This window comes from Denticeps clupeoides, chromosome 5 (genome assembly GCF_900700375.1).
Source record: "Denticeps clupeoides chromosome 5, fDenClu1.1, whole genome shotgun sequence".
Lineage (NCBI taxonomy): Eukaryota > Metazoa > Chordata > Actinopteri > Clupeiformes > Denticipitidae > Denticeps > Denticeps clupeoides.
Window position 1 is genome coordinate 29,249,932 of NC_041711.1, and position 23,677 is coordinate 29,273,608.

The window sequence follows — 23,677 nt, forward strand, 5'->3', positions numbered from 1 at the left end:
AATGCTTTTTGCATCAATTAATACTTGTTAATATTAAATACTTTTACTGGAGCAAATGGCGATTTTTTTAAATGTATTTATTTATTGCTATTTAAAAAACTGTCTTTTACCGAGTTTTATTTTTTATTAATTTTTTTGCACGTTTACGATGCTGGGCCTTTTACACTCTGCAATGTCTCGGTTCTTTGCCCGGTCTTGTCTTGCTCTGGCGCTGGTCACGTGCGTTAGTGACAGTCACTCAGTGGCGGTCGCGCTCTTTCGTTGGTTGAGAGCGCAAGCGGACGCCCCGCCCATGGGCAGGCCGACGTGACGTCACGCCGATCAGCTGTTAATGTTCAGAAACAACAACAAAGGGAGCACTTGAGACCTAGCGGGGGCTTGACAAGACAACCGAGCAGCTCCGAGAGCGGCTCCACAAGCTTTCCGTTTCTTCTGGGAAGAGCACGTTGTTAATATTAGTATTGTTTTTATTTTAAACGAGCTCCGAGTCTACCTCAAAGTCTTTAAACTTTTCTTCAAGATCTTCCAGTCTTGTTTACGACGCCTTCTTAACGCAGGTGAGGTGTAATTCTTTGTCTGTGTTCTGCTTCAGACGTCGGCTTCGTGAAAGTTCTCATTATCGCGACAGCAACGCGAGTACTATCGTCCGCGATGCACGACAGAGCAGGTGAATGTGTGTAAATTCGTGTTTTTTTTTTCTCGTCTGTAATATCTGTATTTTATCTGTGCGTGTTTGGAGGTGCACATGTTCAGGGCGGTATTTTCAGGAACGGCCTTGTACTCGCCTCGATTCGGATCGTACAGTTTGTCCGGATGGAGCCCGGGCTCTTTGTCTCACGCCGAGACCGAGCTGACGACGGCCGCCGCGGCCCGCCCCGTGGGTGTAGAGTTACCGAACCCCGCGACCCCCCTCATCTCGGGCCGACAAGCGCCCCGACGCCTTTTTTTCACTTTCTTCATCGTGCGTGTTGATTTGGGTAAATTATGCGTGCTTTTTGCGCGTTAACATTATTATTTCTCAGTTCAAAAAAAAAAAAAAGTCATAAATTATTATTAAATGCATATATGTTTACATACGCTGGACAGGGATCGACGACACCCATCGATGCAGCTTCCATTCGTTTCTATTTATTAGATAGGCCGCTTTTTATTATTGTTATTTTTTGCTCTTCCTTGAGATCCACTTTGCAGCACATATTCGGGATACCTGTAATAATACCTTGTTGTTTGGATCAGCATTTGCACAGTCCTGTTTGTCCACTTTCCTTTGCTTGCCAATTTGCATTTTCCAGCACAAATACTGGTTTTGGGATAGCTGCTCTCATATTTATTTAATCTCTACTTCAGCAACAAAAATGATACAATGTGATCTTTTACTCCTTCTAAATCACAAATATGATGTTTTGTTAAGAGCTACTGGACCAGAGGACATTGAAGTCTCATCTCCTGGATTATCTTTTAGTATATAGTACAGAGAATCAAATTCCTTCTATGTGTTCACTCACATACGTGGCCAATGGAGGAATTTCATACTGTGATTCAAAGTAAATTTCTTTTCTTTTCCCCCCACAGGCCGTTGTTATTTGCACAAATGGTGAGAAACATGACTGATCTTCAGCAAATGCTCCTCTGATGAGAAATCAAGCCTAATGTGCCTCAGCACCTTTCCAGAAGCTTCTCTAAGCAGCTCCAGAAGCTGATGACCAAAGCACCCCTTCCTTTATTCACTCAACCCCTCTTGGACGGATCCAGCCATGTTCCAGAGGTTCACAAACATACTGTTCGGGGATGTGGCGGAGGATGTCCACAGATGCCCTCCAGATCCAGTCTTTGATGAGAAAGAGGGCAACGATGAGTGGATCCTGGTCGACTATTTAGGTTAGTGATCCTCCATACACCTCCGCCGAGCCCTCCGGCCAAGGCCCAAGGATTTAGTTTACAAAAAGGTGCCACATTTCAGCAGTATATGTCATCACCCTGCACACACAGTGCAGACGGCTTCGCTCTGCACCGTTTGTTTCGATCTGCGTTCCTGCATTAGCTTATTTTTCTGTATTGATTAGAAGAGTAATATGGTCAGCAGTGCATTCTAACCTTTACAGGGTGTTGCCTTCATAGTCATGTGCACTGCGAAGACCTCCCGCGTTTCTATATTCAGCCTTCATTAAGGAAATGCACGCCAGGACAACCCCTAGTGCCTCTTTTAAAAGGTGGTTCTACTGATCCAAGAGAGAACGATGACCAAAGCTTCATCTTTCACGTTGTAGACTCATCTGGACATAGTGCACAGGGTATGTGGCCGACTCTCCTTCAGAAGGTGAGTCTGTTGATGCCAACAATGTAGAAGTTTATTGGCAGCAGACCTGTTTGCTTCTCAGACAAAAGTGTCTGGCGTAAATATAACTCTGATTGAATTACAGTTCATACTCGTATACATGCTTAGTTTGCAAGAGACACAGCCGGTCTGTCTGGCACTGCCCTAAGGGCTCTGCTCTCTATTTCAGGGCAGCAGAAATGTGTCATCCCAAAACACAAGGTGCTGTAAGCCTAGTGTTTTTAGGACAATGGGAAATCTTACCCAAATGTTTTGGTATGGGCAGGGTAGCGAGTTTTATATTATCTACAAGTCTGTGACAGAAAGGGAAGTGGGCTTGTGATTGCTTTAAGGGCAGATGGACAGAAAGGCAATGCACTGGTTTAAGCGGTAAACAAGGTTTGGGAGAATATAAGTTGAAATTCCCTTATGCCGTACACACACACACACACACACACTTTTTTTTTTCCAGGGCGTGGCTGAGCTCTGTGAATAAATTATTTTTGGCACCAACGTGAGGTTTTTGTTTTGATAACTTTTGAGTTGCATGTGTAATGCCCCGCAGCGCCCTCTAAAGGTAGACAGTAGTTCTACTGGTTGGTAAAATGGCAGGTCATACAAACCATAACCTGTCTTGCTTGTTCTAAGGTACGCTGTATTTACGATTCATGAATAAACTATAATGAATAACACACTAAATTCATTATATTAAAATGTGTTTTCTCATTAAGGAGCATAGCATCGTTTTGGCTAGTTCATGTTTATTTCTGACCTTTGACCTGAAAACGTTGCCTACAGCAGAGGCATGTGGGGGCTCCTGTGTCGATGGCCTGGTGGAGGTGTGCTCCGAGGACATCACTGGTCCTGACTGCCCCGTGCGCTACTCCTCCTGCTCCTCCCTGGACTCTGACCCAGAGGATGGGGGCTTCTTGCGACTTGATGCGGACTGCTCACTGGAGGAGAGCTGGTTCATCACCCCGCCACCATGCTTCACTGCAGGGGGCAAAGGCCCTATCCTCCTGGAGACCAGCCCCCTGGAAAATCTACTGATCGAGCACCCCAGCATGTCTGTCTATGCTGTGCACACCCCACGACACCACTCTGCCAAGAAGGAGCGCTCCCATGACCCGTCACTCTTCAGGTAAACCGACTACAGGAAACAGTGGCCATGTAGTTTTCCAAAAAAGGTCGTAGGTCTGTATGTTCTTACCACTTTGTACACATTTGCATTTCTGGCATTTATCAGACGCCCTTATCCAGAGCATCAGTAGTTAAAGTAAAGTGAAGTGATTGTCACATACACAGCAGCACAGTGTGTTACAGGAGACACTCAGGGTTAGGGACACAATGGTAGTAAGTGGGGTTTTAAACCTCTGACTTTGTGGTCTTCTTGGTCATAGGCAAATGTTTTGCCCACTATAAGCGACATTTATTGTATAAGCTTATTTATTATTTTCCTTTAGGACTGAACCACATAGGCAGAGTCATCCTACTGGTTGCTATGCTGCCACTTACGGTGCCCTTGGTGGTTTCCTGGAACAGACCAAGCCAGGCCGACTAACCCAGCGCCTTCGAGACAACGTTGATCGTCAGCAGCTCTCACGCAAAGCCCTGCGCCGCCTCAACCAGCATCGAGATGGAGGTGCCAGGCAGGCCAAAGCCACGGGAGGGGTCGTTCACCAGCCAGGACAGAGGCACTTCAATTACTAATGCTGTGGCGCCTCCCACCCATCCCCGTCTCTCATACTTTCCCTCCCCCTGTCACTACAGCGCCACCTCCGTGCCAGGAATATGTCTTTCACAAAGATGAAATCAGAATTAATGGCATAGGTCACTTTACTCTCAGCAGGTAAATTCTCCCCTAGAGAGACAGGCTTCACCCTGTCTGTGATGGAAATCGCTTGTATTTCTCAGAGTTGCTGTTTCTGTTAGGTGTCTCCATGGCTTGGCTAACAGTGTGCGCTGTCCCGGAAGTGAGTGCATCATAATAAGGGCGTACGTAACACACCCCTGTGTGGTTAAATATCCTGAAAGCCATAATGTGTTCTTCAGATGAGCAGCGCCACCTCTCTAGATACGAACGATCCTGTCTGTGATCCAAATGAGTACTTTTACATTTTAAAAATAACAACGGAAGCTTTCGTTGATTTTTCTTTGTTATAACAGATGCCTTGTCTAGTAGATATAAACTGAAATGTCAGATCTATTTTTAAGAAACTTCCAAAAAATATTTTTTAAAAAACTGAAAAACAGCATATATTACATATCAGTTTGGAGCTGGTATATGAGCGTGTGTTATTGTGTAGGTGTGTGTAGTGTAAGAGTACAGGCTGGTAAAAAATTGAACATGTCATTAATATTTGTTGTAAATCTGCAGTACACTTCTCAGGGTTAGGACAGTGCATCTTTACTCTTCACTAAACTGCAGATTGTGTGATGGCTGATCATTGTTTTTGTACATACTATGGGGGGAAAACAAGAACTGTATGATATAATCACCTGTACAAAATCCTTTGTGGAAATGATGAAAGTCTTGAACCTTCTAAAGCAGAACATAAGTTGCTTGCTTGCTTGAAGACTGTGATATTTTTTTCCAATCGACTGTTAACCTTGGTTTTAGGTGGAGTGAGAACTGTTGTACTTTTTTTTTTTTTTTTGTATTTGTTTTGTACAGTTGTTTCCATCGCTTGTGTGCCTAATTTTTTTTATGTAGTTACATTACTGTGGCATATCAGTTGATATTTTATTTAATCCAAAATTAGTATTAGTATTAATATTTATGCCTGGTGTTTTTTTTTTTTTTTTGTTTTTTTTTGTATAGTCTTTTTTTGATTTCTTTTATGTTGTCTTTGGTGGACATTATGCCCAGCATTACTTACAACTGTAAGCATTAAAACCTTTTGTATGTATGAAGCTTAGTTATGTTTTGTTAGAAATTTCAGTGCAGATGTCATCATATTCAGATAAATGTCTTATTAATATTTGAAGTCGTTTAATGAAACCCACATCATGATGCCACATGATGCAAAGTAAAGGCCTTTGTTGGCACCGCTGAATATGAATACTTGTAATTGGGTTTCACTTATTTGGTTTTCACAAACAGCATTATAACTAGCTGTAGTGTTCTGTTTCATCTCTTAAACTCAGACGTTACTCACTTTATTGATAGAAGCATCAACAATGTGAGATGCTGCTGGATTAAATGAATATTTCAGTCACATTGTCCAGACATAAGGGTAACCGATGGCTATGTGTTTCCTTTATAATGCTGGAACCTCTCACTTGGGATTTGACAGGGATTTTTGTCTCACTCGTTTGTTTAGCCTGCAATTGCTTTGAAAACGTGCCTTCCAGGTAAACAGTATGACAACTCCTTTTCTGAAGAACTTGAACAGTCCAAAGGGACACAGACAAACGTAAATGCAAATAACTATGCACAGGGTTCAGTTTCTCTGTGAGCCACTTCCTCTGTACACAAATGTAGCAAACCTTTTTATTAATGTGTGAAGTAAAACATCTGTGGCATTTTTTTCCCACTATGTGTTAGACTATACTCTAATTTTTAGTTTACTAGAATTACACAGCACTTTGCCCAAAGTGTAGGGTTTTAATATCAAGTGTTTATTTATAACACCCCCCCCCCCCCCCCCCCCCCCCCCAAAAAAAAATACTTTTTGGTTGTCGAAGCAGTACTAATATATAATTTACAGTTTCACAGTTGTTAAAATTAGAAGAAAAAAAAAAAGTGTCCTGTTCTATTCTGTTAATTACCATGATGTATGTTCCCAATCTTCAATAAATGTTCATTACTTTGATCTACTGCTGCTACTTGTTTGTCTAATGTGTCTCATGATCTTACTTATCTATTTCTCATTCAGGTATTTTAAATTTAATTAAGCAGCATTATTATTTATTGGCAGATTTTATTTTGATCTTTTGACCCTTCAATTGTTCACTCTTTGTTATATTGCAGCCATTTGCTAAAACAATTTAAGTTAATTTTTCCCTCATTAGTGCACACAAAGCACCCCATGCTGACAGAAAAACAGAATTGTTGACATTTTTGCAGATTTATTAACAGAGAAAAACTGAAATATCACATGACCCTTTTCAGACCCTTTGAGGTGACTCAGCTTCTGTCCATTTCTTCTGCTCTACACCTTCATTTGAGTCCCGCTGTGTTTGATTATACTGATTGGACGTGATTAGCCACACCCCCCGTCTATATAAGACCTTACAGCTCACAATGCACGTCAGAGCAAATGAAAATCATGAGGTTAAAGGAAGTGTCTGAATTGTGGTGAGGCACAGATCTGGCCAAGGTTACAAAAAAAAAACAAAAAAAAACAGTATCTTCACAAGAACTCAGTGACTGTTCTTGAATGGCCCAGCCAGAGCCCTGACTTAGATCCAACTGAGCATCTCTGGAGAGACCAAAAAATGGCTGTCCACCAACGTTTACCATCCAACCTGCCAGAGCTGGAAAGGATCTGAAGAAGTACATGCTGTGTGCACATTAATGAGGAAAAAATGAACTTGAGCAAATGGCTGCAATATATCTAGGGGTGGTAGTATCCTAGTGGGTAACACACTCGCCTATGAACCAAAGAAAAATCCCATTTACTACCATTGTGTCCCTGAGCAAGACGCTTAACCCTAAGTTTCTCCAGGGGGGGACTGTCCCTGTAACTACTGATTGTAAGTCGCTCTGGATAAGGGCGTCTGATAAATGCTGTAAATGTAAAAATGTAAATATCAAAGTTTCACATGTGTTTTTTGGTGACTTTAGGACAACTATTTTGTGTGTATATAAGTCCAGTTGTAGTGCTAGGAACATTATTTTAGAAGATGTGTGGTACAGGGCTGTGTGGGTGCACCTATTCCATCACACAGTAACTAACCATGTGACATTCCAAAAAAATTGCATTCGGTTGAAGCATTAAATGGGCAGCAATTTCTTCACTTCAGGTATAACACTGCACAGAAAAATCATGCAAAGATTGCCATGCTAAGACAATCACTATACACAATGCTCAAATCTTCCGTGTAGTATATTGCCAAAGGATGCAGGGTACACTGTATGTTTCAGAGAAGATAAAACGACAGTTGTCACAAAGTCAGTTTTATAATACATTTAAGTCCCATAAATCATGATAATTAATTCTACCAGAAGCATAGATAATTACTAACTGAAGCAAACAATTTAAAGCAAATATAATTTTTTCATTCATTTAAACGGCGGGATTTCAATTCAGTATTGATCCTCATTTTCACTATTGCGTTGATATAAATGTACAGCTTATCTGCAGTCCTGTGAAATTCACCCACGTGTTCGTAAGTCATGTTCCCTGCAATTGTCTTCTGGTTTGTTTACCTTTTTGAATAGGAGCACGTTGCTTTTGCAATCCTCATCCTCATTGGCCAGCTGGCCTCCAAGCCCCTCCCATCAGAGCACGTGTCACCAGGAAGTGTTTGACAAGAGTCAAAAAGTGGACTAAAATAAAGCAAGACCTCGACGTGCGGCCGCAGTTCTGCTCGTACTCGACGCCGCAGGCCGTCCGGGCCCCGTTTCGCTCAACCGGAAAATGCGGAAAGCGCCCTTCTCTTTAAAAAAAAGCAGGACGAGCCGCGAACACTCGCACCGAACCCACTCCGCGGCGAATCCACCAGCGAGCCCCGAACAGACGCGCACGTTTCTCGCTCGCGTCGCCTCACCCGGCGTACTCTGCTGCGGCGACGACGACGACGACGCGACGTCGCGGACTTTCTCTCGCTCGTTCGGCGGTTTATTGGAGCCAAAGAGTGACCGCGCACACACATGCGCACTCGCGCGCTCCGGCCAGATATAAGGGTTGGCGCCGGCGCCAGCTGATGCTTCCATTCGCCGCTTCTGTGAAGGTAGGGAGGACTGCTCGTCTCCAGCGCGATTTACTCGTTCTGCCCCGATCTTGACGCCACGCGAGGCTTGGTAGTGGTTTAATGTAGTTTGTTAAAAAATAATAATAATAATAATAAAAGACGCCGCGAAAACGTACCGCTTCGCGGGCGCGCGAATCTGCAAGCTAGATAATGGAGCGAGGCTGGCATGTAACACACTGCGGTATAAAACGGGCACTTTTACGGACCCAAGTCGCTATCCTGTGCGGATGGTGTGTGTTATATCGGGCGGCCGTGGTGTGTTTTCTCCCTTGTTTTAAATGTCGAGGTAGTTTAGTCAGACAATTGAGCTAGCCGCGCTAGTTCCATGATCTACGGAAAGGGCGCCCGCTTCACGTCGATTTTCTTTAAACAAACGCGCGAATAAACGTTACTAGTTGGTACGCGGGCCGTCCGGCCGCAGATGTGGCGCGGATAAAGGCGATTCTTTAGTTTGGCGGGCTGTATGTTTGCCGCTGTTGCACTCGCCCTCCCGCTTAATGTAAATTGGCGCGTAGCTCGACTCCCCGACTATCAGCCGCGGTGACCAAACTTACCAAATCTTCTAGGCGGCAAGGTGCCCTAAGATGCTTTTCTGGGGGGCAGCTGTTGTTCACGAAGTGTTCATTTTTAAAAAGAAATATCGTCTTTCTTTACCCTTATCTGCATTTTTAAAGCGGGCTTTGGTTGGTTGGGGGTTGGTGACTAGCTCCTTGTCCTCAGGTCCTGACTGGCTGGCTAACTTAGCAGCTTTTGCCGCCTTAACTTTAGAAGCGATAAATATTCCTAATGTGTCGACTCGGAGCTTTTCGTTTAAAGACGCCGTGGCGACTACATGAATGTGTGCTTTTTACATGTTATCCGTGAATTTAAGATTTGCGCATTTTTTTTCTTTAGGCTTTGGAGACTCCCTCGCCATCTGAAATGTCAAGACGCAGGTACGAACCCCTCCCTGACCGCTTTTTATTCTTTAATAATAACATTATATGCCGTGTTTTAAAACAATCGTCAATTTATTGTTTTTGTTTTTGGTCAGATAAGTCAACATTAATTTCATTTCCTTTTTCCATGTTTAGTGAGCGTGTAACTTTGCAAGTGAGGGATGAAAATGCACCAGATGTGAACGTCAGGATGGCGAGAAAAAGGAAGCCAGAGGTTGGTTTACTGACGCCTAGCCAACACGAGATTCATGTTGTAACGTCTGTACATTTACATAATTAAATAAATATCTATTTTGCAGCAGTGCAGTCGGAAGGTGCCAGATGCTACGAAGAAGCAGAGTTACGAGATTCAGGTAAAAGTCTTGCAGACATCCCCCCTGCAAGAAAAAACAAGGCCTTTTAATTTAACCCCACAAAAAAAAAACCTGGCTAAACTGGTCTGGTCCCTCCCAGCTGGGATCATCATGCAGTTTGTAAGTCATTGTTCACCAGGAAAGGGGAGGAGAGTACAGTTAACTTATTCCATTTCAGCATTACTGTACTTTACTGGCCTAATTGTCTTTTTTTTTTTGAGTAGTTCTACATATTCCCCTTTAAAGCAGGGTATTTGTTCTGTTTCTGAAGTCCAACTTTTGTGCTTCTTCAGAATCGGTGGCCTGAAGGTGAAGTCAGTGCCTGTGCCCTCATTGAGACTCCTCATAAAGAACAAGTGGAGATGACTGACGTTTCTTGCTTCAAAAGATACCGCTTTCGGAACCTTTTCATCAAGCCTTCGCCTCTTCCTTGTATTAGGTATGTCATTATTTGGAATTGTCTGATTTTGTCAACTGTTCATGTAGGTGTAATCTATAATCTAATTTATCGGCAATATGTTCCTATTAGCTGGGCCAGTTCAGATGACGTTTGGATCAAGATGCTGAATAAAGAGCTGAAGTATGTCCACGATAAGAGCTTTATGGAACGCCACCCTAACCTACAGCCAAAGATGAGGTCTATACTCCTGGACTGGCTGTTGGAGGTATGACGTTTCTCTTGCTTTGCGTCAAATTGTGTGTCTTTGTTCTGCATCCATGTAAAACTAACATAACATAAAATTGAAATGTAACATGTGTTCTCTGTGTAGGTGAGTGAAGTTTACACCCTCCACCGGGAGACATTTTACCTGGCTCAGGACTACTTTGACCGCTTCATGTTGACTCAGGAAGATGTGAGCAAGAACCGCCTGCAGCTCATTGGAATTACCTCCCTGTTTATTGCTTCAAAGATGGAGGTAATCTTCAGACTGCCCTTGTTTTCTTAAACTTGTCTGCATTTACTTCTGAGGGTCATTTCTAAACTGAAATGTTTGGATTTCAGGAAATCTACCCTCCCAAACTTCAGGAGTTTGCCTATGTCACAGATGGCGCCTGTGATGAAGATGAAATCCTTGAGATGGAGCTCATATTGTTGAAGGTATGTTATTTTTCCAAAAAGCATTTATTGATTCCTTCATTATATTACACATACACGTGTGTAACTTTTAAAAAAAAAAAAATATATATATATATATATATATATATATATATATATATATATATATACACACACACACACACACTTATGATTTTCTTTTTCTTTCAGGCATTGAACTGGGAACTGTGCCCTGAAACGGTTGTTTCCTGGTTAAAACTCTATTCACAAGTTGATTCTTTAAAAGATGGATCCAACTTTCTCATACCTCAGTTCTCTCAGGACACTTTCATACAAATTACACAAGTAAATACTTTGAAAATATATATATTTTTAAACATGTAGTATTCTCTGGCTTAATATAGGTCAAATGTTAAACTTCAATATATTTCACTCTAGCTGCTGGACCTGTGTATACTGGACATCGAATCCCTGGACTACCATTATGGAGTGTTGGCGGCAGCTGCTTTTTGGCACTTTTCCTCTTTTGATGTAGTTCATAAAGTATCAGGTATGTCAGTTCATACATGCTTATTTGACCTACATGAATTACTGAAATGAACAATGTGACTAATGGGGTGTGTGTACTGCAGGTCTCACATGGGACAGCATAGAAAGCTGTGTGAGGTGGATGACTCCGTTTGTGAGGACTGTCAGTGAATGCTCTCAGGTACAGCTCAAAGACTTCAAGAAGGTAGCAGCAGAAGACAGTCACAACATCCAGACTCATGTGGATTACCTGACCATGCTGGTAATTTGCTTTTTATTCTCCTGTGTAGTCTTTCTATGTCTAACTCACAAGTCCATTGTGAATAAATGTCTTTCCTTTCCATCCAGAATGACGCTCATTTGAGACAGCATGAACCGCTGGTCCCCCAGTCTCCTGTAGGAGTAGGTGGTATTCTGACTCCACCTAAGAGCACAGAGAAGCCTCTTAATCAGTGAGCAACTGGGAGAATGCAATTCATGGCAGTCGATCACCTCCAAAGCACCTGCTCTGTTCAATGTTCCATCCAAGACTAAGACTGAAGACTTTGCCTGTTGTGCTTCCATTCTGACCATGCATTAATGGTCATATCTTTTTAGTTTTGTTTGTGGCAGACTGTATTGGTGCCATACCTTTTTTTTTTTTTTTTTTTTTTTTTGTTTGTGTGTGTTCTTGTTTGACTAGAACACCAGGCATTAATGGTCAAGTGTGTGTGTGCTGCTGACATGCAGCTAAAGGGATCTTGCTGCCATAGTTAGTTTAACGACCTAATGATGCCAATGAGGTTCAGAGGTTTTGTTTTTCTGGGTGCTATATTGTAATACTGGTGCTATATTGAAAGAAAATTGCAAGTATTTGGTGGCACTGGGACAATTCATTCACTTGCAGCACATTTGTGTGCATTTAAAATGTCCCTTTTTACATTTGTCCACACTATATTGTTGCAATTTTAATTTCCTGGATAACTTGACTTTGAGACCAACATCTGCAGGCTTTCTGCATTTGTATTTATTTTAGAATATCGCATTGATTTTTGCTTTTGTATGTACATTTCCTAGTTTAATGAATTTGTGTCTTTTAAAAATACTGCCAAAGGCTAATATTTAATTCAACAGACTTATTTATGAAATGTAGTGCTTTGTGCAGAGTAATGAGTGAAAGCTGTAAAATGCAGTATTAGTCTGAGGCTTTGTGGTTTTATACTGACCTCCGATCAGTTCGGGATGAATTTACCTCCTGTATGATGGACTTAATGGTCTAGTAGTGAATTTTTTTTTTTTTTTTTTTTTTAAATTTTTTTTTTAATAAATGTATGGGTGGTCTGTCTTCAAAAGCAGTTGTGTGTGATCTGTAATCTACATTTCTTCAACATGTACATAAATTTGTGAATATGTATAAATGCTTTAATGTAAAGTTTGTAATGGCCCTTAAGTCGGGTAGTCTTTATACTGTCAATACATTAAAAAAAAACAAAAAAAAAAACAATCCCCCCCACTTGTTTTGTTTTGTACCACATATATATATATATAACTCATCTAATGTGAGCATTTGGATTGAACACACTCCTTGTGCAGCATTGCTGGTTTTTTATTTATTTATTTATTTCCATGGTTTGTTGGATGTTTCGATATTGATGAACAGGACCAGTTCTGTCGACGGCAAAGTCATTAACCCAATTAGAACAGGCCTGTTTGATAAAGCAGCTGCCTGAGTGAAGTGGCATTTCACTTTTCTCAGGAAGGTTGGGGACATTTGCAAGTAAGTGTAGGGCTGGTGTGAAAGTTTCCCAAAGAACAGGAGAAACACAATCTTACTGTAATGATTCACACGGTAGTGTGATTGTTTTGCCATGCTGTGAATTAACAGCTTTTACTGGTATAAACACTTGAGTGTCAAGTTTTTTTTGCGTAATAGAAAGACCCGAAATCTGGATGTCAGAGTAACAAGACCGACTCGTGTGGATTTAAGAAGCAGAAGTGTGAAAAGGGCCGCGGCGGAGCGTAATATTATTCGTGTGCAGTCGGCGGCCGGCTGGCTGGTTCCGAGCGTGTGCTGTCTGCAGGGGTCGTGGGCCCCCAGTCCCACAAAGCGTCTGTTGTTGTGAGTTATTGTATGGTCCTGGGAACTACACCTCTCGCAACCCCCGCCAAACACACACATGGCTGAAACCCCCCCCCCCCCACGCCATTCATCTGCACATGCCCAAAGGCGTCCCAGACAAAAGAGACACCCAAACTACATGCGCAGCCAAACAAGATGTTAACTTTTATAATTAGTGGCCTAGTTTATAACAATATGATTCCAACATTCTCCCTTCTCCAGATGGGACCAACAAATAACTGAGCTCATAAGTTTAATTATTACATGTACACAAGCATCCTAACTAATAAACTCATTGCAATATGCTAAGTTTACAACCCCATGTTTAGGGATTTACATTTAAATTTACAGCATTTATCAGATGCCCTTATCCAGAGCGACTTACAATCAGTATTTACAGGGACAGTCCCCCCCTGGAGCAACTTAGGGTTAAGTGTCTTGCTCAGGGACACAATGGTAGTAAGTGGGATTCAAACCCGGGTCTTCTGGTTCATAGGCGAGTGTGTTACCCACTAGGCTACTACCACCCCTATAATTTTATTTATTTATTTAACAGCAATCTATAGTGATTTTGTTCATTGTGTTCATTATTCTGGTACTTTAACCAATCAAATACTGCATTCTGATGTATGTAAGCAATATGGATTTTGAAGTATTGCTCTATTTAAAATAACCTGTTGAATTTATGGGATGTGGAACCTGTGCAAAAACTACATAAACTTGAGTCGAACAATGATCCAGGACTTGACGAAGACTTGGCAAAAGGTTTATCCGACAGCCCTCCCATTCTTATGCATCCGCAGTGGCTGGGTTTAATTTAATGAATTAAAATTGTGGGTCTCCTTATCTCTAATCACTGTTTTTACATAGTTTTTTTCTTACCTATTTCCTTGTTATAACCAAGTTTGTATTTCTGCATCTAGTTTTTACATCTGGATCAAACAGTACCTGTTCATGTTTAAGAATGGCACAATATGTACATATTAGTAGAGGTCCGATGTACAATTGATTATTTTTAAATTCTGTTTGATGTTATGGTGGCATCTGACAGTGGATGAGATATATGAGACTGTAAATCGATGGCCATTTTTAGGACTTGTGTGAAGGTGGGCCATAGCATTTCTAAAACTGCAGCTCTTCTGGACCTACCGAAGCAGTAGCCTGCAGCGCTCAGGACCTACCAAAAGAAGTCCAAGGACAGAAAGTCAGTGAAGTCTCAGTGGGGCTTGTGTTGTCTAATCCAATTGAATAGCTCCTGTCAAATTTTACTTTCATTAAAAAAAATTGCTGGTTCTTATTGAAAGGTGTCAAACAAATAGTGCATCACAAAATGTTGCTGACCAGTCAGGCTGCCCATGCTGACCCGTGTCTACCACCAAAAGCAACTACAACTTGCACCGTTGGGTCCTGTATACCTGTGGCTCTTACTGGGACACATACCACCTACCTGGTATTGAGCAAGTACATGCATTCATGGAAACTGTTTCCTGATGGCAGTGCCCGCTTTCAGCAGGATAATGCAACAAATGTGATTCACTGAAACCCCACCATTTAAAGCACAAACCACATTTGGTCTGCAACTGATGGCTCGGTACCAGGAATTTGCACAGTAATCAGGACTATAAAGTTAAGCCTGTCCCACCCCAGGCCCGAGAGAATCTGACGAGTACAGCTTTTTAAAATCTCGGCTTTCGTCGCCTAGACTCAGAGGGAAAGAAAATGTGCAGTAAAATGAGTGTGTTTACAACCTAAGGCTAGCCTCCATTTAATTTCTTCAGCATCCATTTTCTCATCTCTCTCACGATACTAAAAATGCATCACCTGACGACGGTGATCGAGAATTGCAAAAGAAATTAATATTTCATTTAAAAATTTACTGGAAGTTCCTGTTTGTTGACTGCTCATTAACGCGCAATTTTGAACCGGCCCAACAGAATCCCGACTAAAATGATAGAAATTGAGCATGATTGCAACCTGACCAGGCTAAGATTAACAGCTCTACCAGAGATGTCTACCATGTCCCAACAGGTCAGGGAACCTCCTCAATAGTAATAGCTGATCGGTGTACAGAATTGAACAGTTTGATCGGTGTACAGTTTTTGTCATTGTGATACACAGCAATACACAGCACATGACGCACACCTCTGCATTTAACCCATCGGCCATAGTGGACAGCTCCCCACGTGGGGAGCAGTGTGTGGGGACAGTACCTTGCTCAAGGGGACCTTTCGGTTATGATTCCGCATCCACAACTGCTAGGCTGCCATTGCCTTCTGTGACATCTAACATCTAAGCTATGAAGTGAAGAGCCACTGATTATACATTTACATTATACTGCTATTGGCCTGTAGTGCATCGTTGTATCACAAGAACACAGCAGTTTATGTGGCTATAAATATTGTTATAAATCTGTATTTTTGTGATAACGTGTGTAAATAGGGTAAACGTGATAACGTGTGTAAATAAGTTTTATTTAGTAATGTGTGTATCAGCGACCACCAGGTGGCAGTATGACTGTGTGTTCCTCTCAACTACTTGGAACAACAGATGCTTAATTCGAATAATAATCACAGAATCAATGTTGTGCTGTGATATATTTCTCATTTTTTTTATCCTAATTGTAACAAAATGACTGTAACAATTGTAAGGTCAGCTGAACTCTGGGATGACAACGTTATGAACATAATTATTTCTGTGTAAGCAACCCCTACCTGAGAACACATATAATATATCTAGATTTATGAAGATACTATGTCATATTTTTGATCAGTTCTACTTATGCTGCACATATATTCTATGAATGTCCAACACTGTTACTCTTTATTTAAACGACAGTCCTTGTATTTCCCTCCATTTTAAATAATATCTATATTTATATGTATGTTGCTTGTATGTACGCTGTATGCAACCCTTGGATGAGGCATCTAAACATTTAACTATACATTGTACCATGACAATTTGTCTGATGAATTAAATTACGTTTAATTTAATTCAAATCCAATGTGCACTCTTTCCAAAGGGGACAGAAACCTGGCCTAAACCCAGCCTGGGTATAAACATGTGCAAATGGTCAACTGCTTTAAAGCCTGTGGACAATATATTTTTAACCTTGCAAGTTCTCCTACTCATCTTAAATAATATAATAAAAATACAGCTTTATGTACTTTGAGGAAAATCCTTTATTTATTAAAATGCATATACAAAAGGAGTATTTTGAAGTTAGGTCCCTAGAAAATTTAAATATATGTACATTCTATATACAACAGGAACACAGTTCATGTACAACTGATAGAATGGGAAAAGAAAGGAACAATTTTGTTGCTTTGAGGTCAGTGTGAGGTCAACTCTACACTGTCTACACATAATATTCTCTCAATATAGAATACAGTACCAAATGCAGTAACCAAATGACATTCATGTTCAGCTGGTTAAATATATTGCAAAGAAGCATGAGTGCTACTCTGTCCTACATGTTGCTAGAAAGAGCCACTGAGGCCCATGTTGAGTTTGTGCCACTTATATTTAAGTTATTTAGTTCCGGTGTCCTCGCTCTTTGAAAAAAAAGGAATACATGTATTATACACATATACACTCAATTGTTGGGTCTAGCCTTCATGTTTGTGTTTTGCTCATTTAATAAAAAAATAATCTTAAAGTATTTTTTGGAAAGCTACTATGTCGACTATGGCAATAAAAATAGATCTATGTTGATTTTTTTTTCTTCATGATTGTATATTTCGCCTGGTCCGTCTTTACACTCTATACACTTCAAAATGGACCCAAAATGAGAACTTTGCTCAATTTTCCTGACAGATCAATGGCGCATTCATCTTGACTGCGTTATCTTGTTTCAGAGCACAGGACTCAGGAAGTGTGAGAACCGATTGGCACCACGAAAAAAATCAGACTTAAAGAATCACCAACACAGTGTACACCTATGGGTGGATTTAGATTTTTATGGAGTATAAAAATAATTCACCTGTCGGGAGGTCATATAACTACACAGCACACATCACCATGTCTGTGTAAATCTTTGTTTCCTTTGGTCCAGAAATCTGAAACCAGACTGAAAATAGGTTTAAATGAAACCTGGAAATGGACGGAAAGGCTTGTGTTAACCCTTTTCAACGATATGGAAAGTTTTCCACCACAACATCATTATCGTTTTGGGAAAACACGGATCATGTGGGAAAGCCAGGCAGAGTGCACTTGGTCATCAAATACACATACATATTACAAAGACCAAACTCTTCTGCCCGAAGTGCTGATGAGTAGAAACTATCGCAAGTGGTCATATACTTCTGAGCCCCACTTGATTTTTCAGTGGTTTGTGTTAATTTGGCCTCTTCAGTTGTACAGAAGAATCGGCTGTACAAACTGCTTAATTCTCATACAGCCACACATCTGAGACTTGCCCAGCACTGTGTCTGAAATGATCAAAACACATTTGTCAGAGCACAAACAAAAGGCATTACGACACAAAAGCTCACAGATCTCTGTATAAAATACTCCAGCCCGGTGAAAGTAGAAAAGCACTCAGTCAGAAACTGGCTTGATTCCCTGTAGAAAGAATTTGTTGGAGGCTAAAATAAATAGTGTACATTGAATCGTTCACAGCAAACACTCAATAAATAAGATCTCATTCTAAAAAGAACAACACACGTTTGACTTCTTGAAGCCCGCTTGCTGGTAAAGCTTTTGCTATTCAGTCATGAATGGAAAGAGGTATGAAAAGCCTCCTTCCTTCAGCTGATTCAAATGTGCTCAGACCGGTAGAACTAAGGATGTTTAAAATGCACACACACAGACCACTAAAATGAATTGGGTTTTTTTTTCACAGCTGGTTCTGGCTGGAGCTCGGGCTCGGGTTCGAGCTTTGAATGGCTTCCTTGTAAGTGAGGCCCAGCTCAGGCCTGTAGTAGAGCTCACTCAGGTCCTCGAACTTGGCGCCCCAGCGGCACAAAGAATCGTAGCTGAAATCTTCCTCGGCTATGGCGGAACCCAGCGAGCTGAGGCTGCCAGCGGCCGAGCCCACGCCCTCGATGCAGTACACGTGGTAGGTGTCCATTGGGAAGTTGAGGCTGTCGTTGTCTGCCTCCCAGATGATGCGGGTCACGTAGCTCTTGAAGTCCATTTGGCAGTGGGCCGGGCAGCTGGCAGATTGGTGGTAAGCAGTGACTGCTCCGGCAGTGGGGTGCACCTCCTCCTGGGAGCCCTGAGAGGACTTGATGAGGGGCGCTGTGGTGCAGGACGAGGACTGAGACAGACTGGAGCACAGTGGCCTCTTCAGCTCTGTGATGTCGTAGGCGTTCTGTTGGACAAACACAAACATGGCTGAATTGCACTGTTCCTCAAACCACAAACCAGTTCAGATCTTAGTGCCTAAACGTTTCTGACAAATACAATAGATGCAAATAGAGGGGAATAATACATAACATTCATATTCATCTTCCATCAAGAATAGACAGTGTTTGAAGTGATTAATACTGAAAAGATTGTGTTTCCCTGTCACATCCGTGTTGGCTCCGCCCCCCTCTACACATTCCCCCTCCCTGTCGTGTGTGGCCACCAACTTCCTGGTAAGTCCCAGTCCTGTGTGCACTTGGCATTCCTGTCTATTGGTTCCAGATTGTGGTTCAATTGTCACATTCCCTCCGTAGGGCTCTTCGTCATGAATGGTGGTCCTCACGGTGAAACGAGTGTCAGATATGGCCTGTTATTTCTCATCCGCTCCCCTATTTAGGCCCGTGTGATCCGAAGAACCTACACGAATCCCGAGGTGTTCCCTGTATCTCACGTCTGTCCATGAGTGCTGTGTGTGTGTTTGTGCCATACAGGAGCGTTCGTAGTCACAAAGAGTGTCACCTGCCACTGAACTGGGACATTCTCAGCACGATGTGTGAGGCGTTGGGCTTGTAATTGTTATTCAGTGGGCAGCGGTGCCTGGCACCCCGAAGTAACACACACACTGCAGCACTGCCGAGGACCTTAATTCATTTTCCTGTGGGTTAAATAAACGCTGTTCATCCTCGGCGTACATCATTTCCTCTGCACCTTGGGCGTGACAGTCCCATTCAGGTCTCAGTACTTTTAATAAGGACCTAACCGTTCATGAACCAACCATTAGCCAAGACCAATTCTAAGATCATTATATTCACAACAATGTTTTGCTCAATACTGTCTTATTAAGTCCTCAACACTTTACAACATATCATAGCATTTAACACTCTGAGTATGATTTAGGGCACAAAGTGAAATGACACTCCGTTGACCCCTAGTGCTTAATGTCAATACTATGTGGGGCTGCATGTACCTGGTCCTGCTCGCCCCCTCCCTCCTCATTGTAGTTGAGGATGTTCTCCCGGATGTCCTCCCAGCTCTCATGCTCCGCTGGGATGTGGTAAACACCGCGCTTCCGGAACTTATTTCGACTCCCCTTTTGATTCCACACTGTCACAGCAACCAGTACAGCTGCCAGGGGTACCAAGAAATAGGTCAGATATGATAAAGTGGCAAAGAGAGATTAAAAAGATAGTTATCCAAGACAGCAGATAATGACAGAAGAGGGAAATGCTGTGAATGACAAATTAAAATGGCATTAAATTAAGTCTGAGGAGTGGGCAGGAGATAGACAGACTTGTCCTATACTGGATTTACTCTTACTCACCCAGAAAAGGGCTAAGTTTAATTTTTACAGTAGGAAAACTGTGAAAGGTTAGATACAAAAAAATACTTTGAAAGGTTAGATGCAAAAGAGGGACATAAAGTCGGAAGAACCGGAACGGTTCTTCAAAAACCCAGGCCTTTCTCTTTCTCACCTTCGCACCAGTTCTAGTCATTCAGCTCTTCACTTCATTCATCTCCTCCAATTTTCAATTAACAGCAAAAAAGGCCTGGAGATGCAGGGCTCTTCTCCGGCAGAGTGACACACAGCCTCCCTATTCCACTGCGGGTCTACTGTACCAATCGGATTATCTGTCAATGGATGCAGGGCCGACTGCAGTGCATCGCCTGTCTGTTCTGATGCACTTTTTTGTTTTAGTTCTTCATTCTGGCGGGCACAACGTAAAGCTTTAAAGGGATTTGCCAGTCTGCTGGCATACCAGCCTGTGATCTGGCTGATACGGGCATCAGCGCTGGCAGAGGGGCCTTGCAGGCAATGCCAGCCCATCAACGTAGCACCTGTCAGAGGCAAGCGCTCATCCGATCAGCGGCATCGCTCTCATCTCTCTCCCGCTCACTCTCGCTCAGACTTTCGGCCTGTCGCTCTGCCTCAAACCGTTTCGCAGCCTCCCTCGGGTTTTCTCACTGTTCAGTGGCCCTGCCTCAAACGCAACAAGCCCAGCTTCACCACAAATCGCGAAGACCAGCCTTTCTCCAGACCGTCCGGTTCATGATCACACGTAGAATATAGTGTCAGTAAACTCGGTGTTTAAACAGACGTGTGTGTACACCTTACCACATAAGTGTGCATAGATGCATCTCTGTTGAAATAAGCTAACATTACGTTTTTCTCCTGAATCACAAAAATTCTTAGTCAGATCTATTTATGTGAACATGCACAGACCATAAAGCAAGAAAGCCGTGCACAATATTCATTATAGAGTACACATAAAAGGGTGAATATCATAAATAAGGAGAATATTTGTGTCCATGTAGACAATTGTTCTAGACAGATAGATAAAGTTATAGGATGTTAGTAAGCAGTTTGTTATTTACCAAAGAAGACCAGCAGGCACATGCTGATGGCCAGAATAGAGCTGGGACTTAGGGTGGCCAAGCGCAGGGCTCTGATGCGACCAATCTCACACCATTGGCCTTTGAAGCCGTCAGCGCAGCGGCACTGATAGCTCTTGGTAGAATGAGCCAGGCAGGTGCCTCCATTACGGCAGGTGGAGGGTCCACACGGTGATGGGGCACAGCGCTGGACACCTGACACCTCATCTGTCACCCTCACCTGGCCAGCTGGACACCTGAATAAGAATAGATGGGCAGAGAGTTAATTGGGCCCAGTTATCAGCAAACTCCCTCCTGGAGAGCCATCTTTGGTGAGTTTACTACATTTACAGATGCTTCACCAGGGTAGACAGTGTCCTGGAAAGATTATTGCTACTGACCCCTCCCATCCTGGGCACCATTGCTTCTAGCCACTTCCATACAAACAGTGTATTTTCCAAGACCCACGGCGCTCAATAGCAGCAATTTAAACAAAGAATCATTATACTCTATTACATTTACTCTCTTTGCAGCTGGACATTAGCTTCAAGTCTTACCATTTTATGTGATACATGTCAAAGAATTTAGTTTTTACATATTTACAGTGTTACATATTTAACACAGCACAGTCAAATCTGAAAGCAGTAATTATTCTCTAGGAGGAGTCAGACCTGGACAAAGACATTCCAGCTCAATGCAATGTTGAAAGGAGCCTCACCGGCATTCATGCTTCCTCCACAGGTCCACGCAGTACAGCGGGCTCAGGCAAGGTTTGGTGCTGCAGGCGTCCGAGTGGCACCCAGGCTGGACCCCACGCCGCTCCAGCACCGTGCTAAACTCTGCGCTCTGTCCGTCCAGAGGCAGCAAGTGTCCATTCAACCTCACGTCCCGCATGCATCCTGCAGACATGACAGACACATCAGGGATCAGTCGGACCAACTTATTCAGGAATAACAACACGGCAGAAGTAGCAAAACCGGTTGCAAGTTAATGAAGGAACAGGACATGTATACTGTGTATTTTCAGACCTGGAACTAGGTGATGTTCAGATCATGGATTGGCAATCTAACTACTATTTGCGTCAGAGGTTCTTAATAATGCCTTATTATAGGCAATGTGCTACAAATAAGAGTGATGCATTGGTTTAGAGACTTGACTACATTTGTACTGTAGTTCTTTGTGTCCAAACTGAAATTTATGATCAAACTGTTTTTATTCTGTGTTAATGACATGCATCTAGACTATTTTGGTGGATCAGGTCACCTATATACAGGACAGCTCATATTCGTGGAGTAAAAATGTGTCCCAAAGACATTGGGACAGCAAAACAATCTGTGATCTAATGGGGGGCAACAGGGGGCTTACCGTGAAAGTTAGCATTGGGCAAATGGGCTCCGCTGCCACCCAGGTGGATGCTGGATGGGTGCACCACAATCTCACGCCTCTGCCCCAGTGCCCTGGAAACCTCTCGAGAGCCGCCCCCCTGCTCCAGATGGAGGGTAAAGAGGTTGTCATGGCGATTCAAGCTAACCAGCACCCACTGGCCACCATCCACACGCTGGCTACTCAGACGCAGAGTGTGGGTGCCATCCCCTAGATTTGCTCGTACATTCAGACGCCCATCTGATATCTGAAACACACATAACAACACAGTAAACGCAGTAAATCCATATGCTTAACTGTACAGCTATCAGATGTATGTGGACGGCCTTGGCGAGCATCACTAACCTCCAACACGATGAACTCATTAGAGTCACGAGAGGTCATGCTGAGGAGGGTCCCAGAGGAGGTGCGGGTGCGCAGCAGGAGCTGGACATGGGTCCGGCGGGGGCTTCCGCCTCCTCTCAGTTGGTATCTCACCATACTGTCATTCTCAAAGGACCACTCGGGTAAGGCTATGGATTATCAAAAACACAAGAGATGATAAATTAAAAATACGTCTTGCACAGGCTCACTGGGGATTGCAGCATATTTTGTGGCGGAAGCAATAAGTCCTGGTATCCAGTTTAGCCACATATGACGTCTGTAATCACAGCGACATTATATTCACAATGACATACTCAGTTACTGCTATTATTACATCTCACCATTTAAACAACGTATAGTACAGTTTTATTTGCCTGCCGATAAATGAAGACTAACTTCTTTCATGAATCATCCAAATCTGTTGTACTTGACACAGCAGTTCCATGTACACAGTTATATGTGCTTGCCTCCGATCACTAGTGTTTACGGTCACAAAACCATGGTTTCACTGGCTCACCTTTGTCACACTTGTGCCCGCTATAGCCAGGGTGGCAGTCACAGCTGAAGGAGCCCCATTCCCCCAGGCACCTGCCATGGACACCGCATGACGGTCCTCCGGCCGTCAAACACACCCCATCAGTCAGACCACACCCGGGCGTGCTGTTTACACTCTCTGCTGGGCTGCCCAGGTCGTACACCTGACCACACACACACACACACACACACAGAACAGTCCACCTCAGCACATTAGAGAGCTTCACTGACCCTATTGACTTCTTGTCGAGAAGTGCTGGGGGCTGACATCATGCTCCCCTGACACAGCAATGAGCCTGAATAGACGCAAGCCTTTCTGTGCTACTTACAAATTCTTACTCCTTTTCAGACGTGTCAAATATCCAGCCTCAGCAATGCATACTTCTTTATTTATGAGTTGTTTATGGGGGAGACACAGCCAGGCAAATTTGTGCCTTTTCTTTTAATTTTTACCCATTTCTCTCATACACATAT

General features: G+C 42.7%; 3 protein-coding genes across 4 annotated transcripts in view; 2 read left to right on the plus strand and 1 right to left on the minus strand.

Annotated features, from left to right (window-relative positions):
* Positions 1–314: 314 nt before the first annotated feature.
* tp53inp1 (tumor protein p53 inducible nuclear protein 1) lies at positions 315–6,129 on the plus strand. 2 transcript variants are annotated; one of them, XM_028981099.1, is made up of 4 exons: positions 315–557; positions 1,573–1,878; positions 3,116–3,455; positions 3,778–6,129. In XM_028981099.1, the coding sequence occupies exons 2-4, from the start codon at positions 1,755–1,757 to the stop codon at positions 4,022–4,024; spliced, it is 711 nt and encodes a 236-aa protein (XP_028836932.1). In that variant the 5' UTR covers positions 315–557; positions 1,573–1,754; the 3' UTR covers positions 4,025–6,129. The 2 variants fall into 2 exon arrangements, with proteins under 2 accessions (XP_028836932.1, XP_028836931.1); XM_028981098.1 differs by having other exon boundaries at positions 316–557; positions 3,113–3,455.
* A 3,002-nt stretch (positions 6,130–9,131) lies between these two features.
* On the plus strand, positions 9,132–11,625 carry ccne2 (cyclin E2). Its single transcript, XM_028981302.1, has 11 exons — positions 9,132–9,168; positions 9,307–9,385; positions 9,471–9,524; positions 9,818–9,963; positions 10,054–10,189; positions 10,295–10,441; positions 10,528–10,623; positions 10,792–10,926; positions 11,020–11,131; positions 11,214–11,371; positions 11,458–11,625. Exons 1-11 carry the CDS (start codon positions 9,155–9,157, stop codon positions 11,563–11,565), a joined length of 1,185 nt encoding a protein of 394 aa, XP_028837135.1. The 5' UTR covers positions 9,132–9,154; the 3' UTR covers positions 11,566–11,625.
* Positions 11,626–16,371: 4,746 nt separating this feature from the next.
* The window catches only part of LOC114790349 (neural-cadherin), a 95,471-nt gene continuing 88,165 nt past the window's right edge, over positions 16,372–23,677 (minus strand). The window contains exons 27-33 of the mRNA XM_028980338.1: positions 23,187–23,367; positions 22,652–22,818; positions 22,289–22,553; positions 21,642–21,822; positions 20,927–21,180; positions 19,521–19,678; positions 16,372–18,518 (exon numbers count right to left, since the gene is read on the minus strand). Coding sequence (XP_028836171.1) covers positions 18,042–18,518; positions 19,521–19,678; positions 20,927–21,180; positions 21,642–21,822; positions 22,289–22,553; positions 22,652–22,818; positions 23,187–23,367 — 1,683 coding nt within the window. The 3' untranslated portion in view covers positions 16,372–18,041. The remainder of the gene's footprint in view (positions 18,519–19,520; positions 19,679–20,926; positions 21,181–21,641; positions 21,823–22,288; positions 22,554–22,651; positions 22,819–23,186; positions 23,368–23,677) is intronic.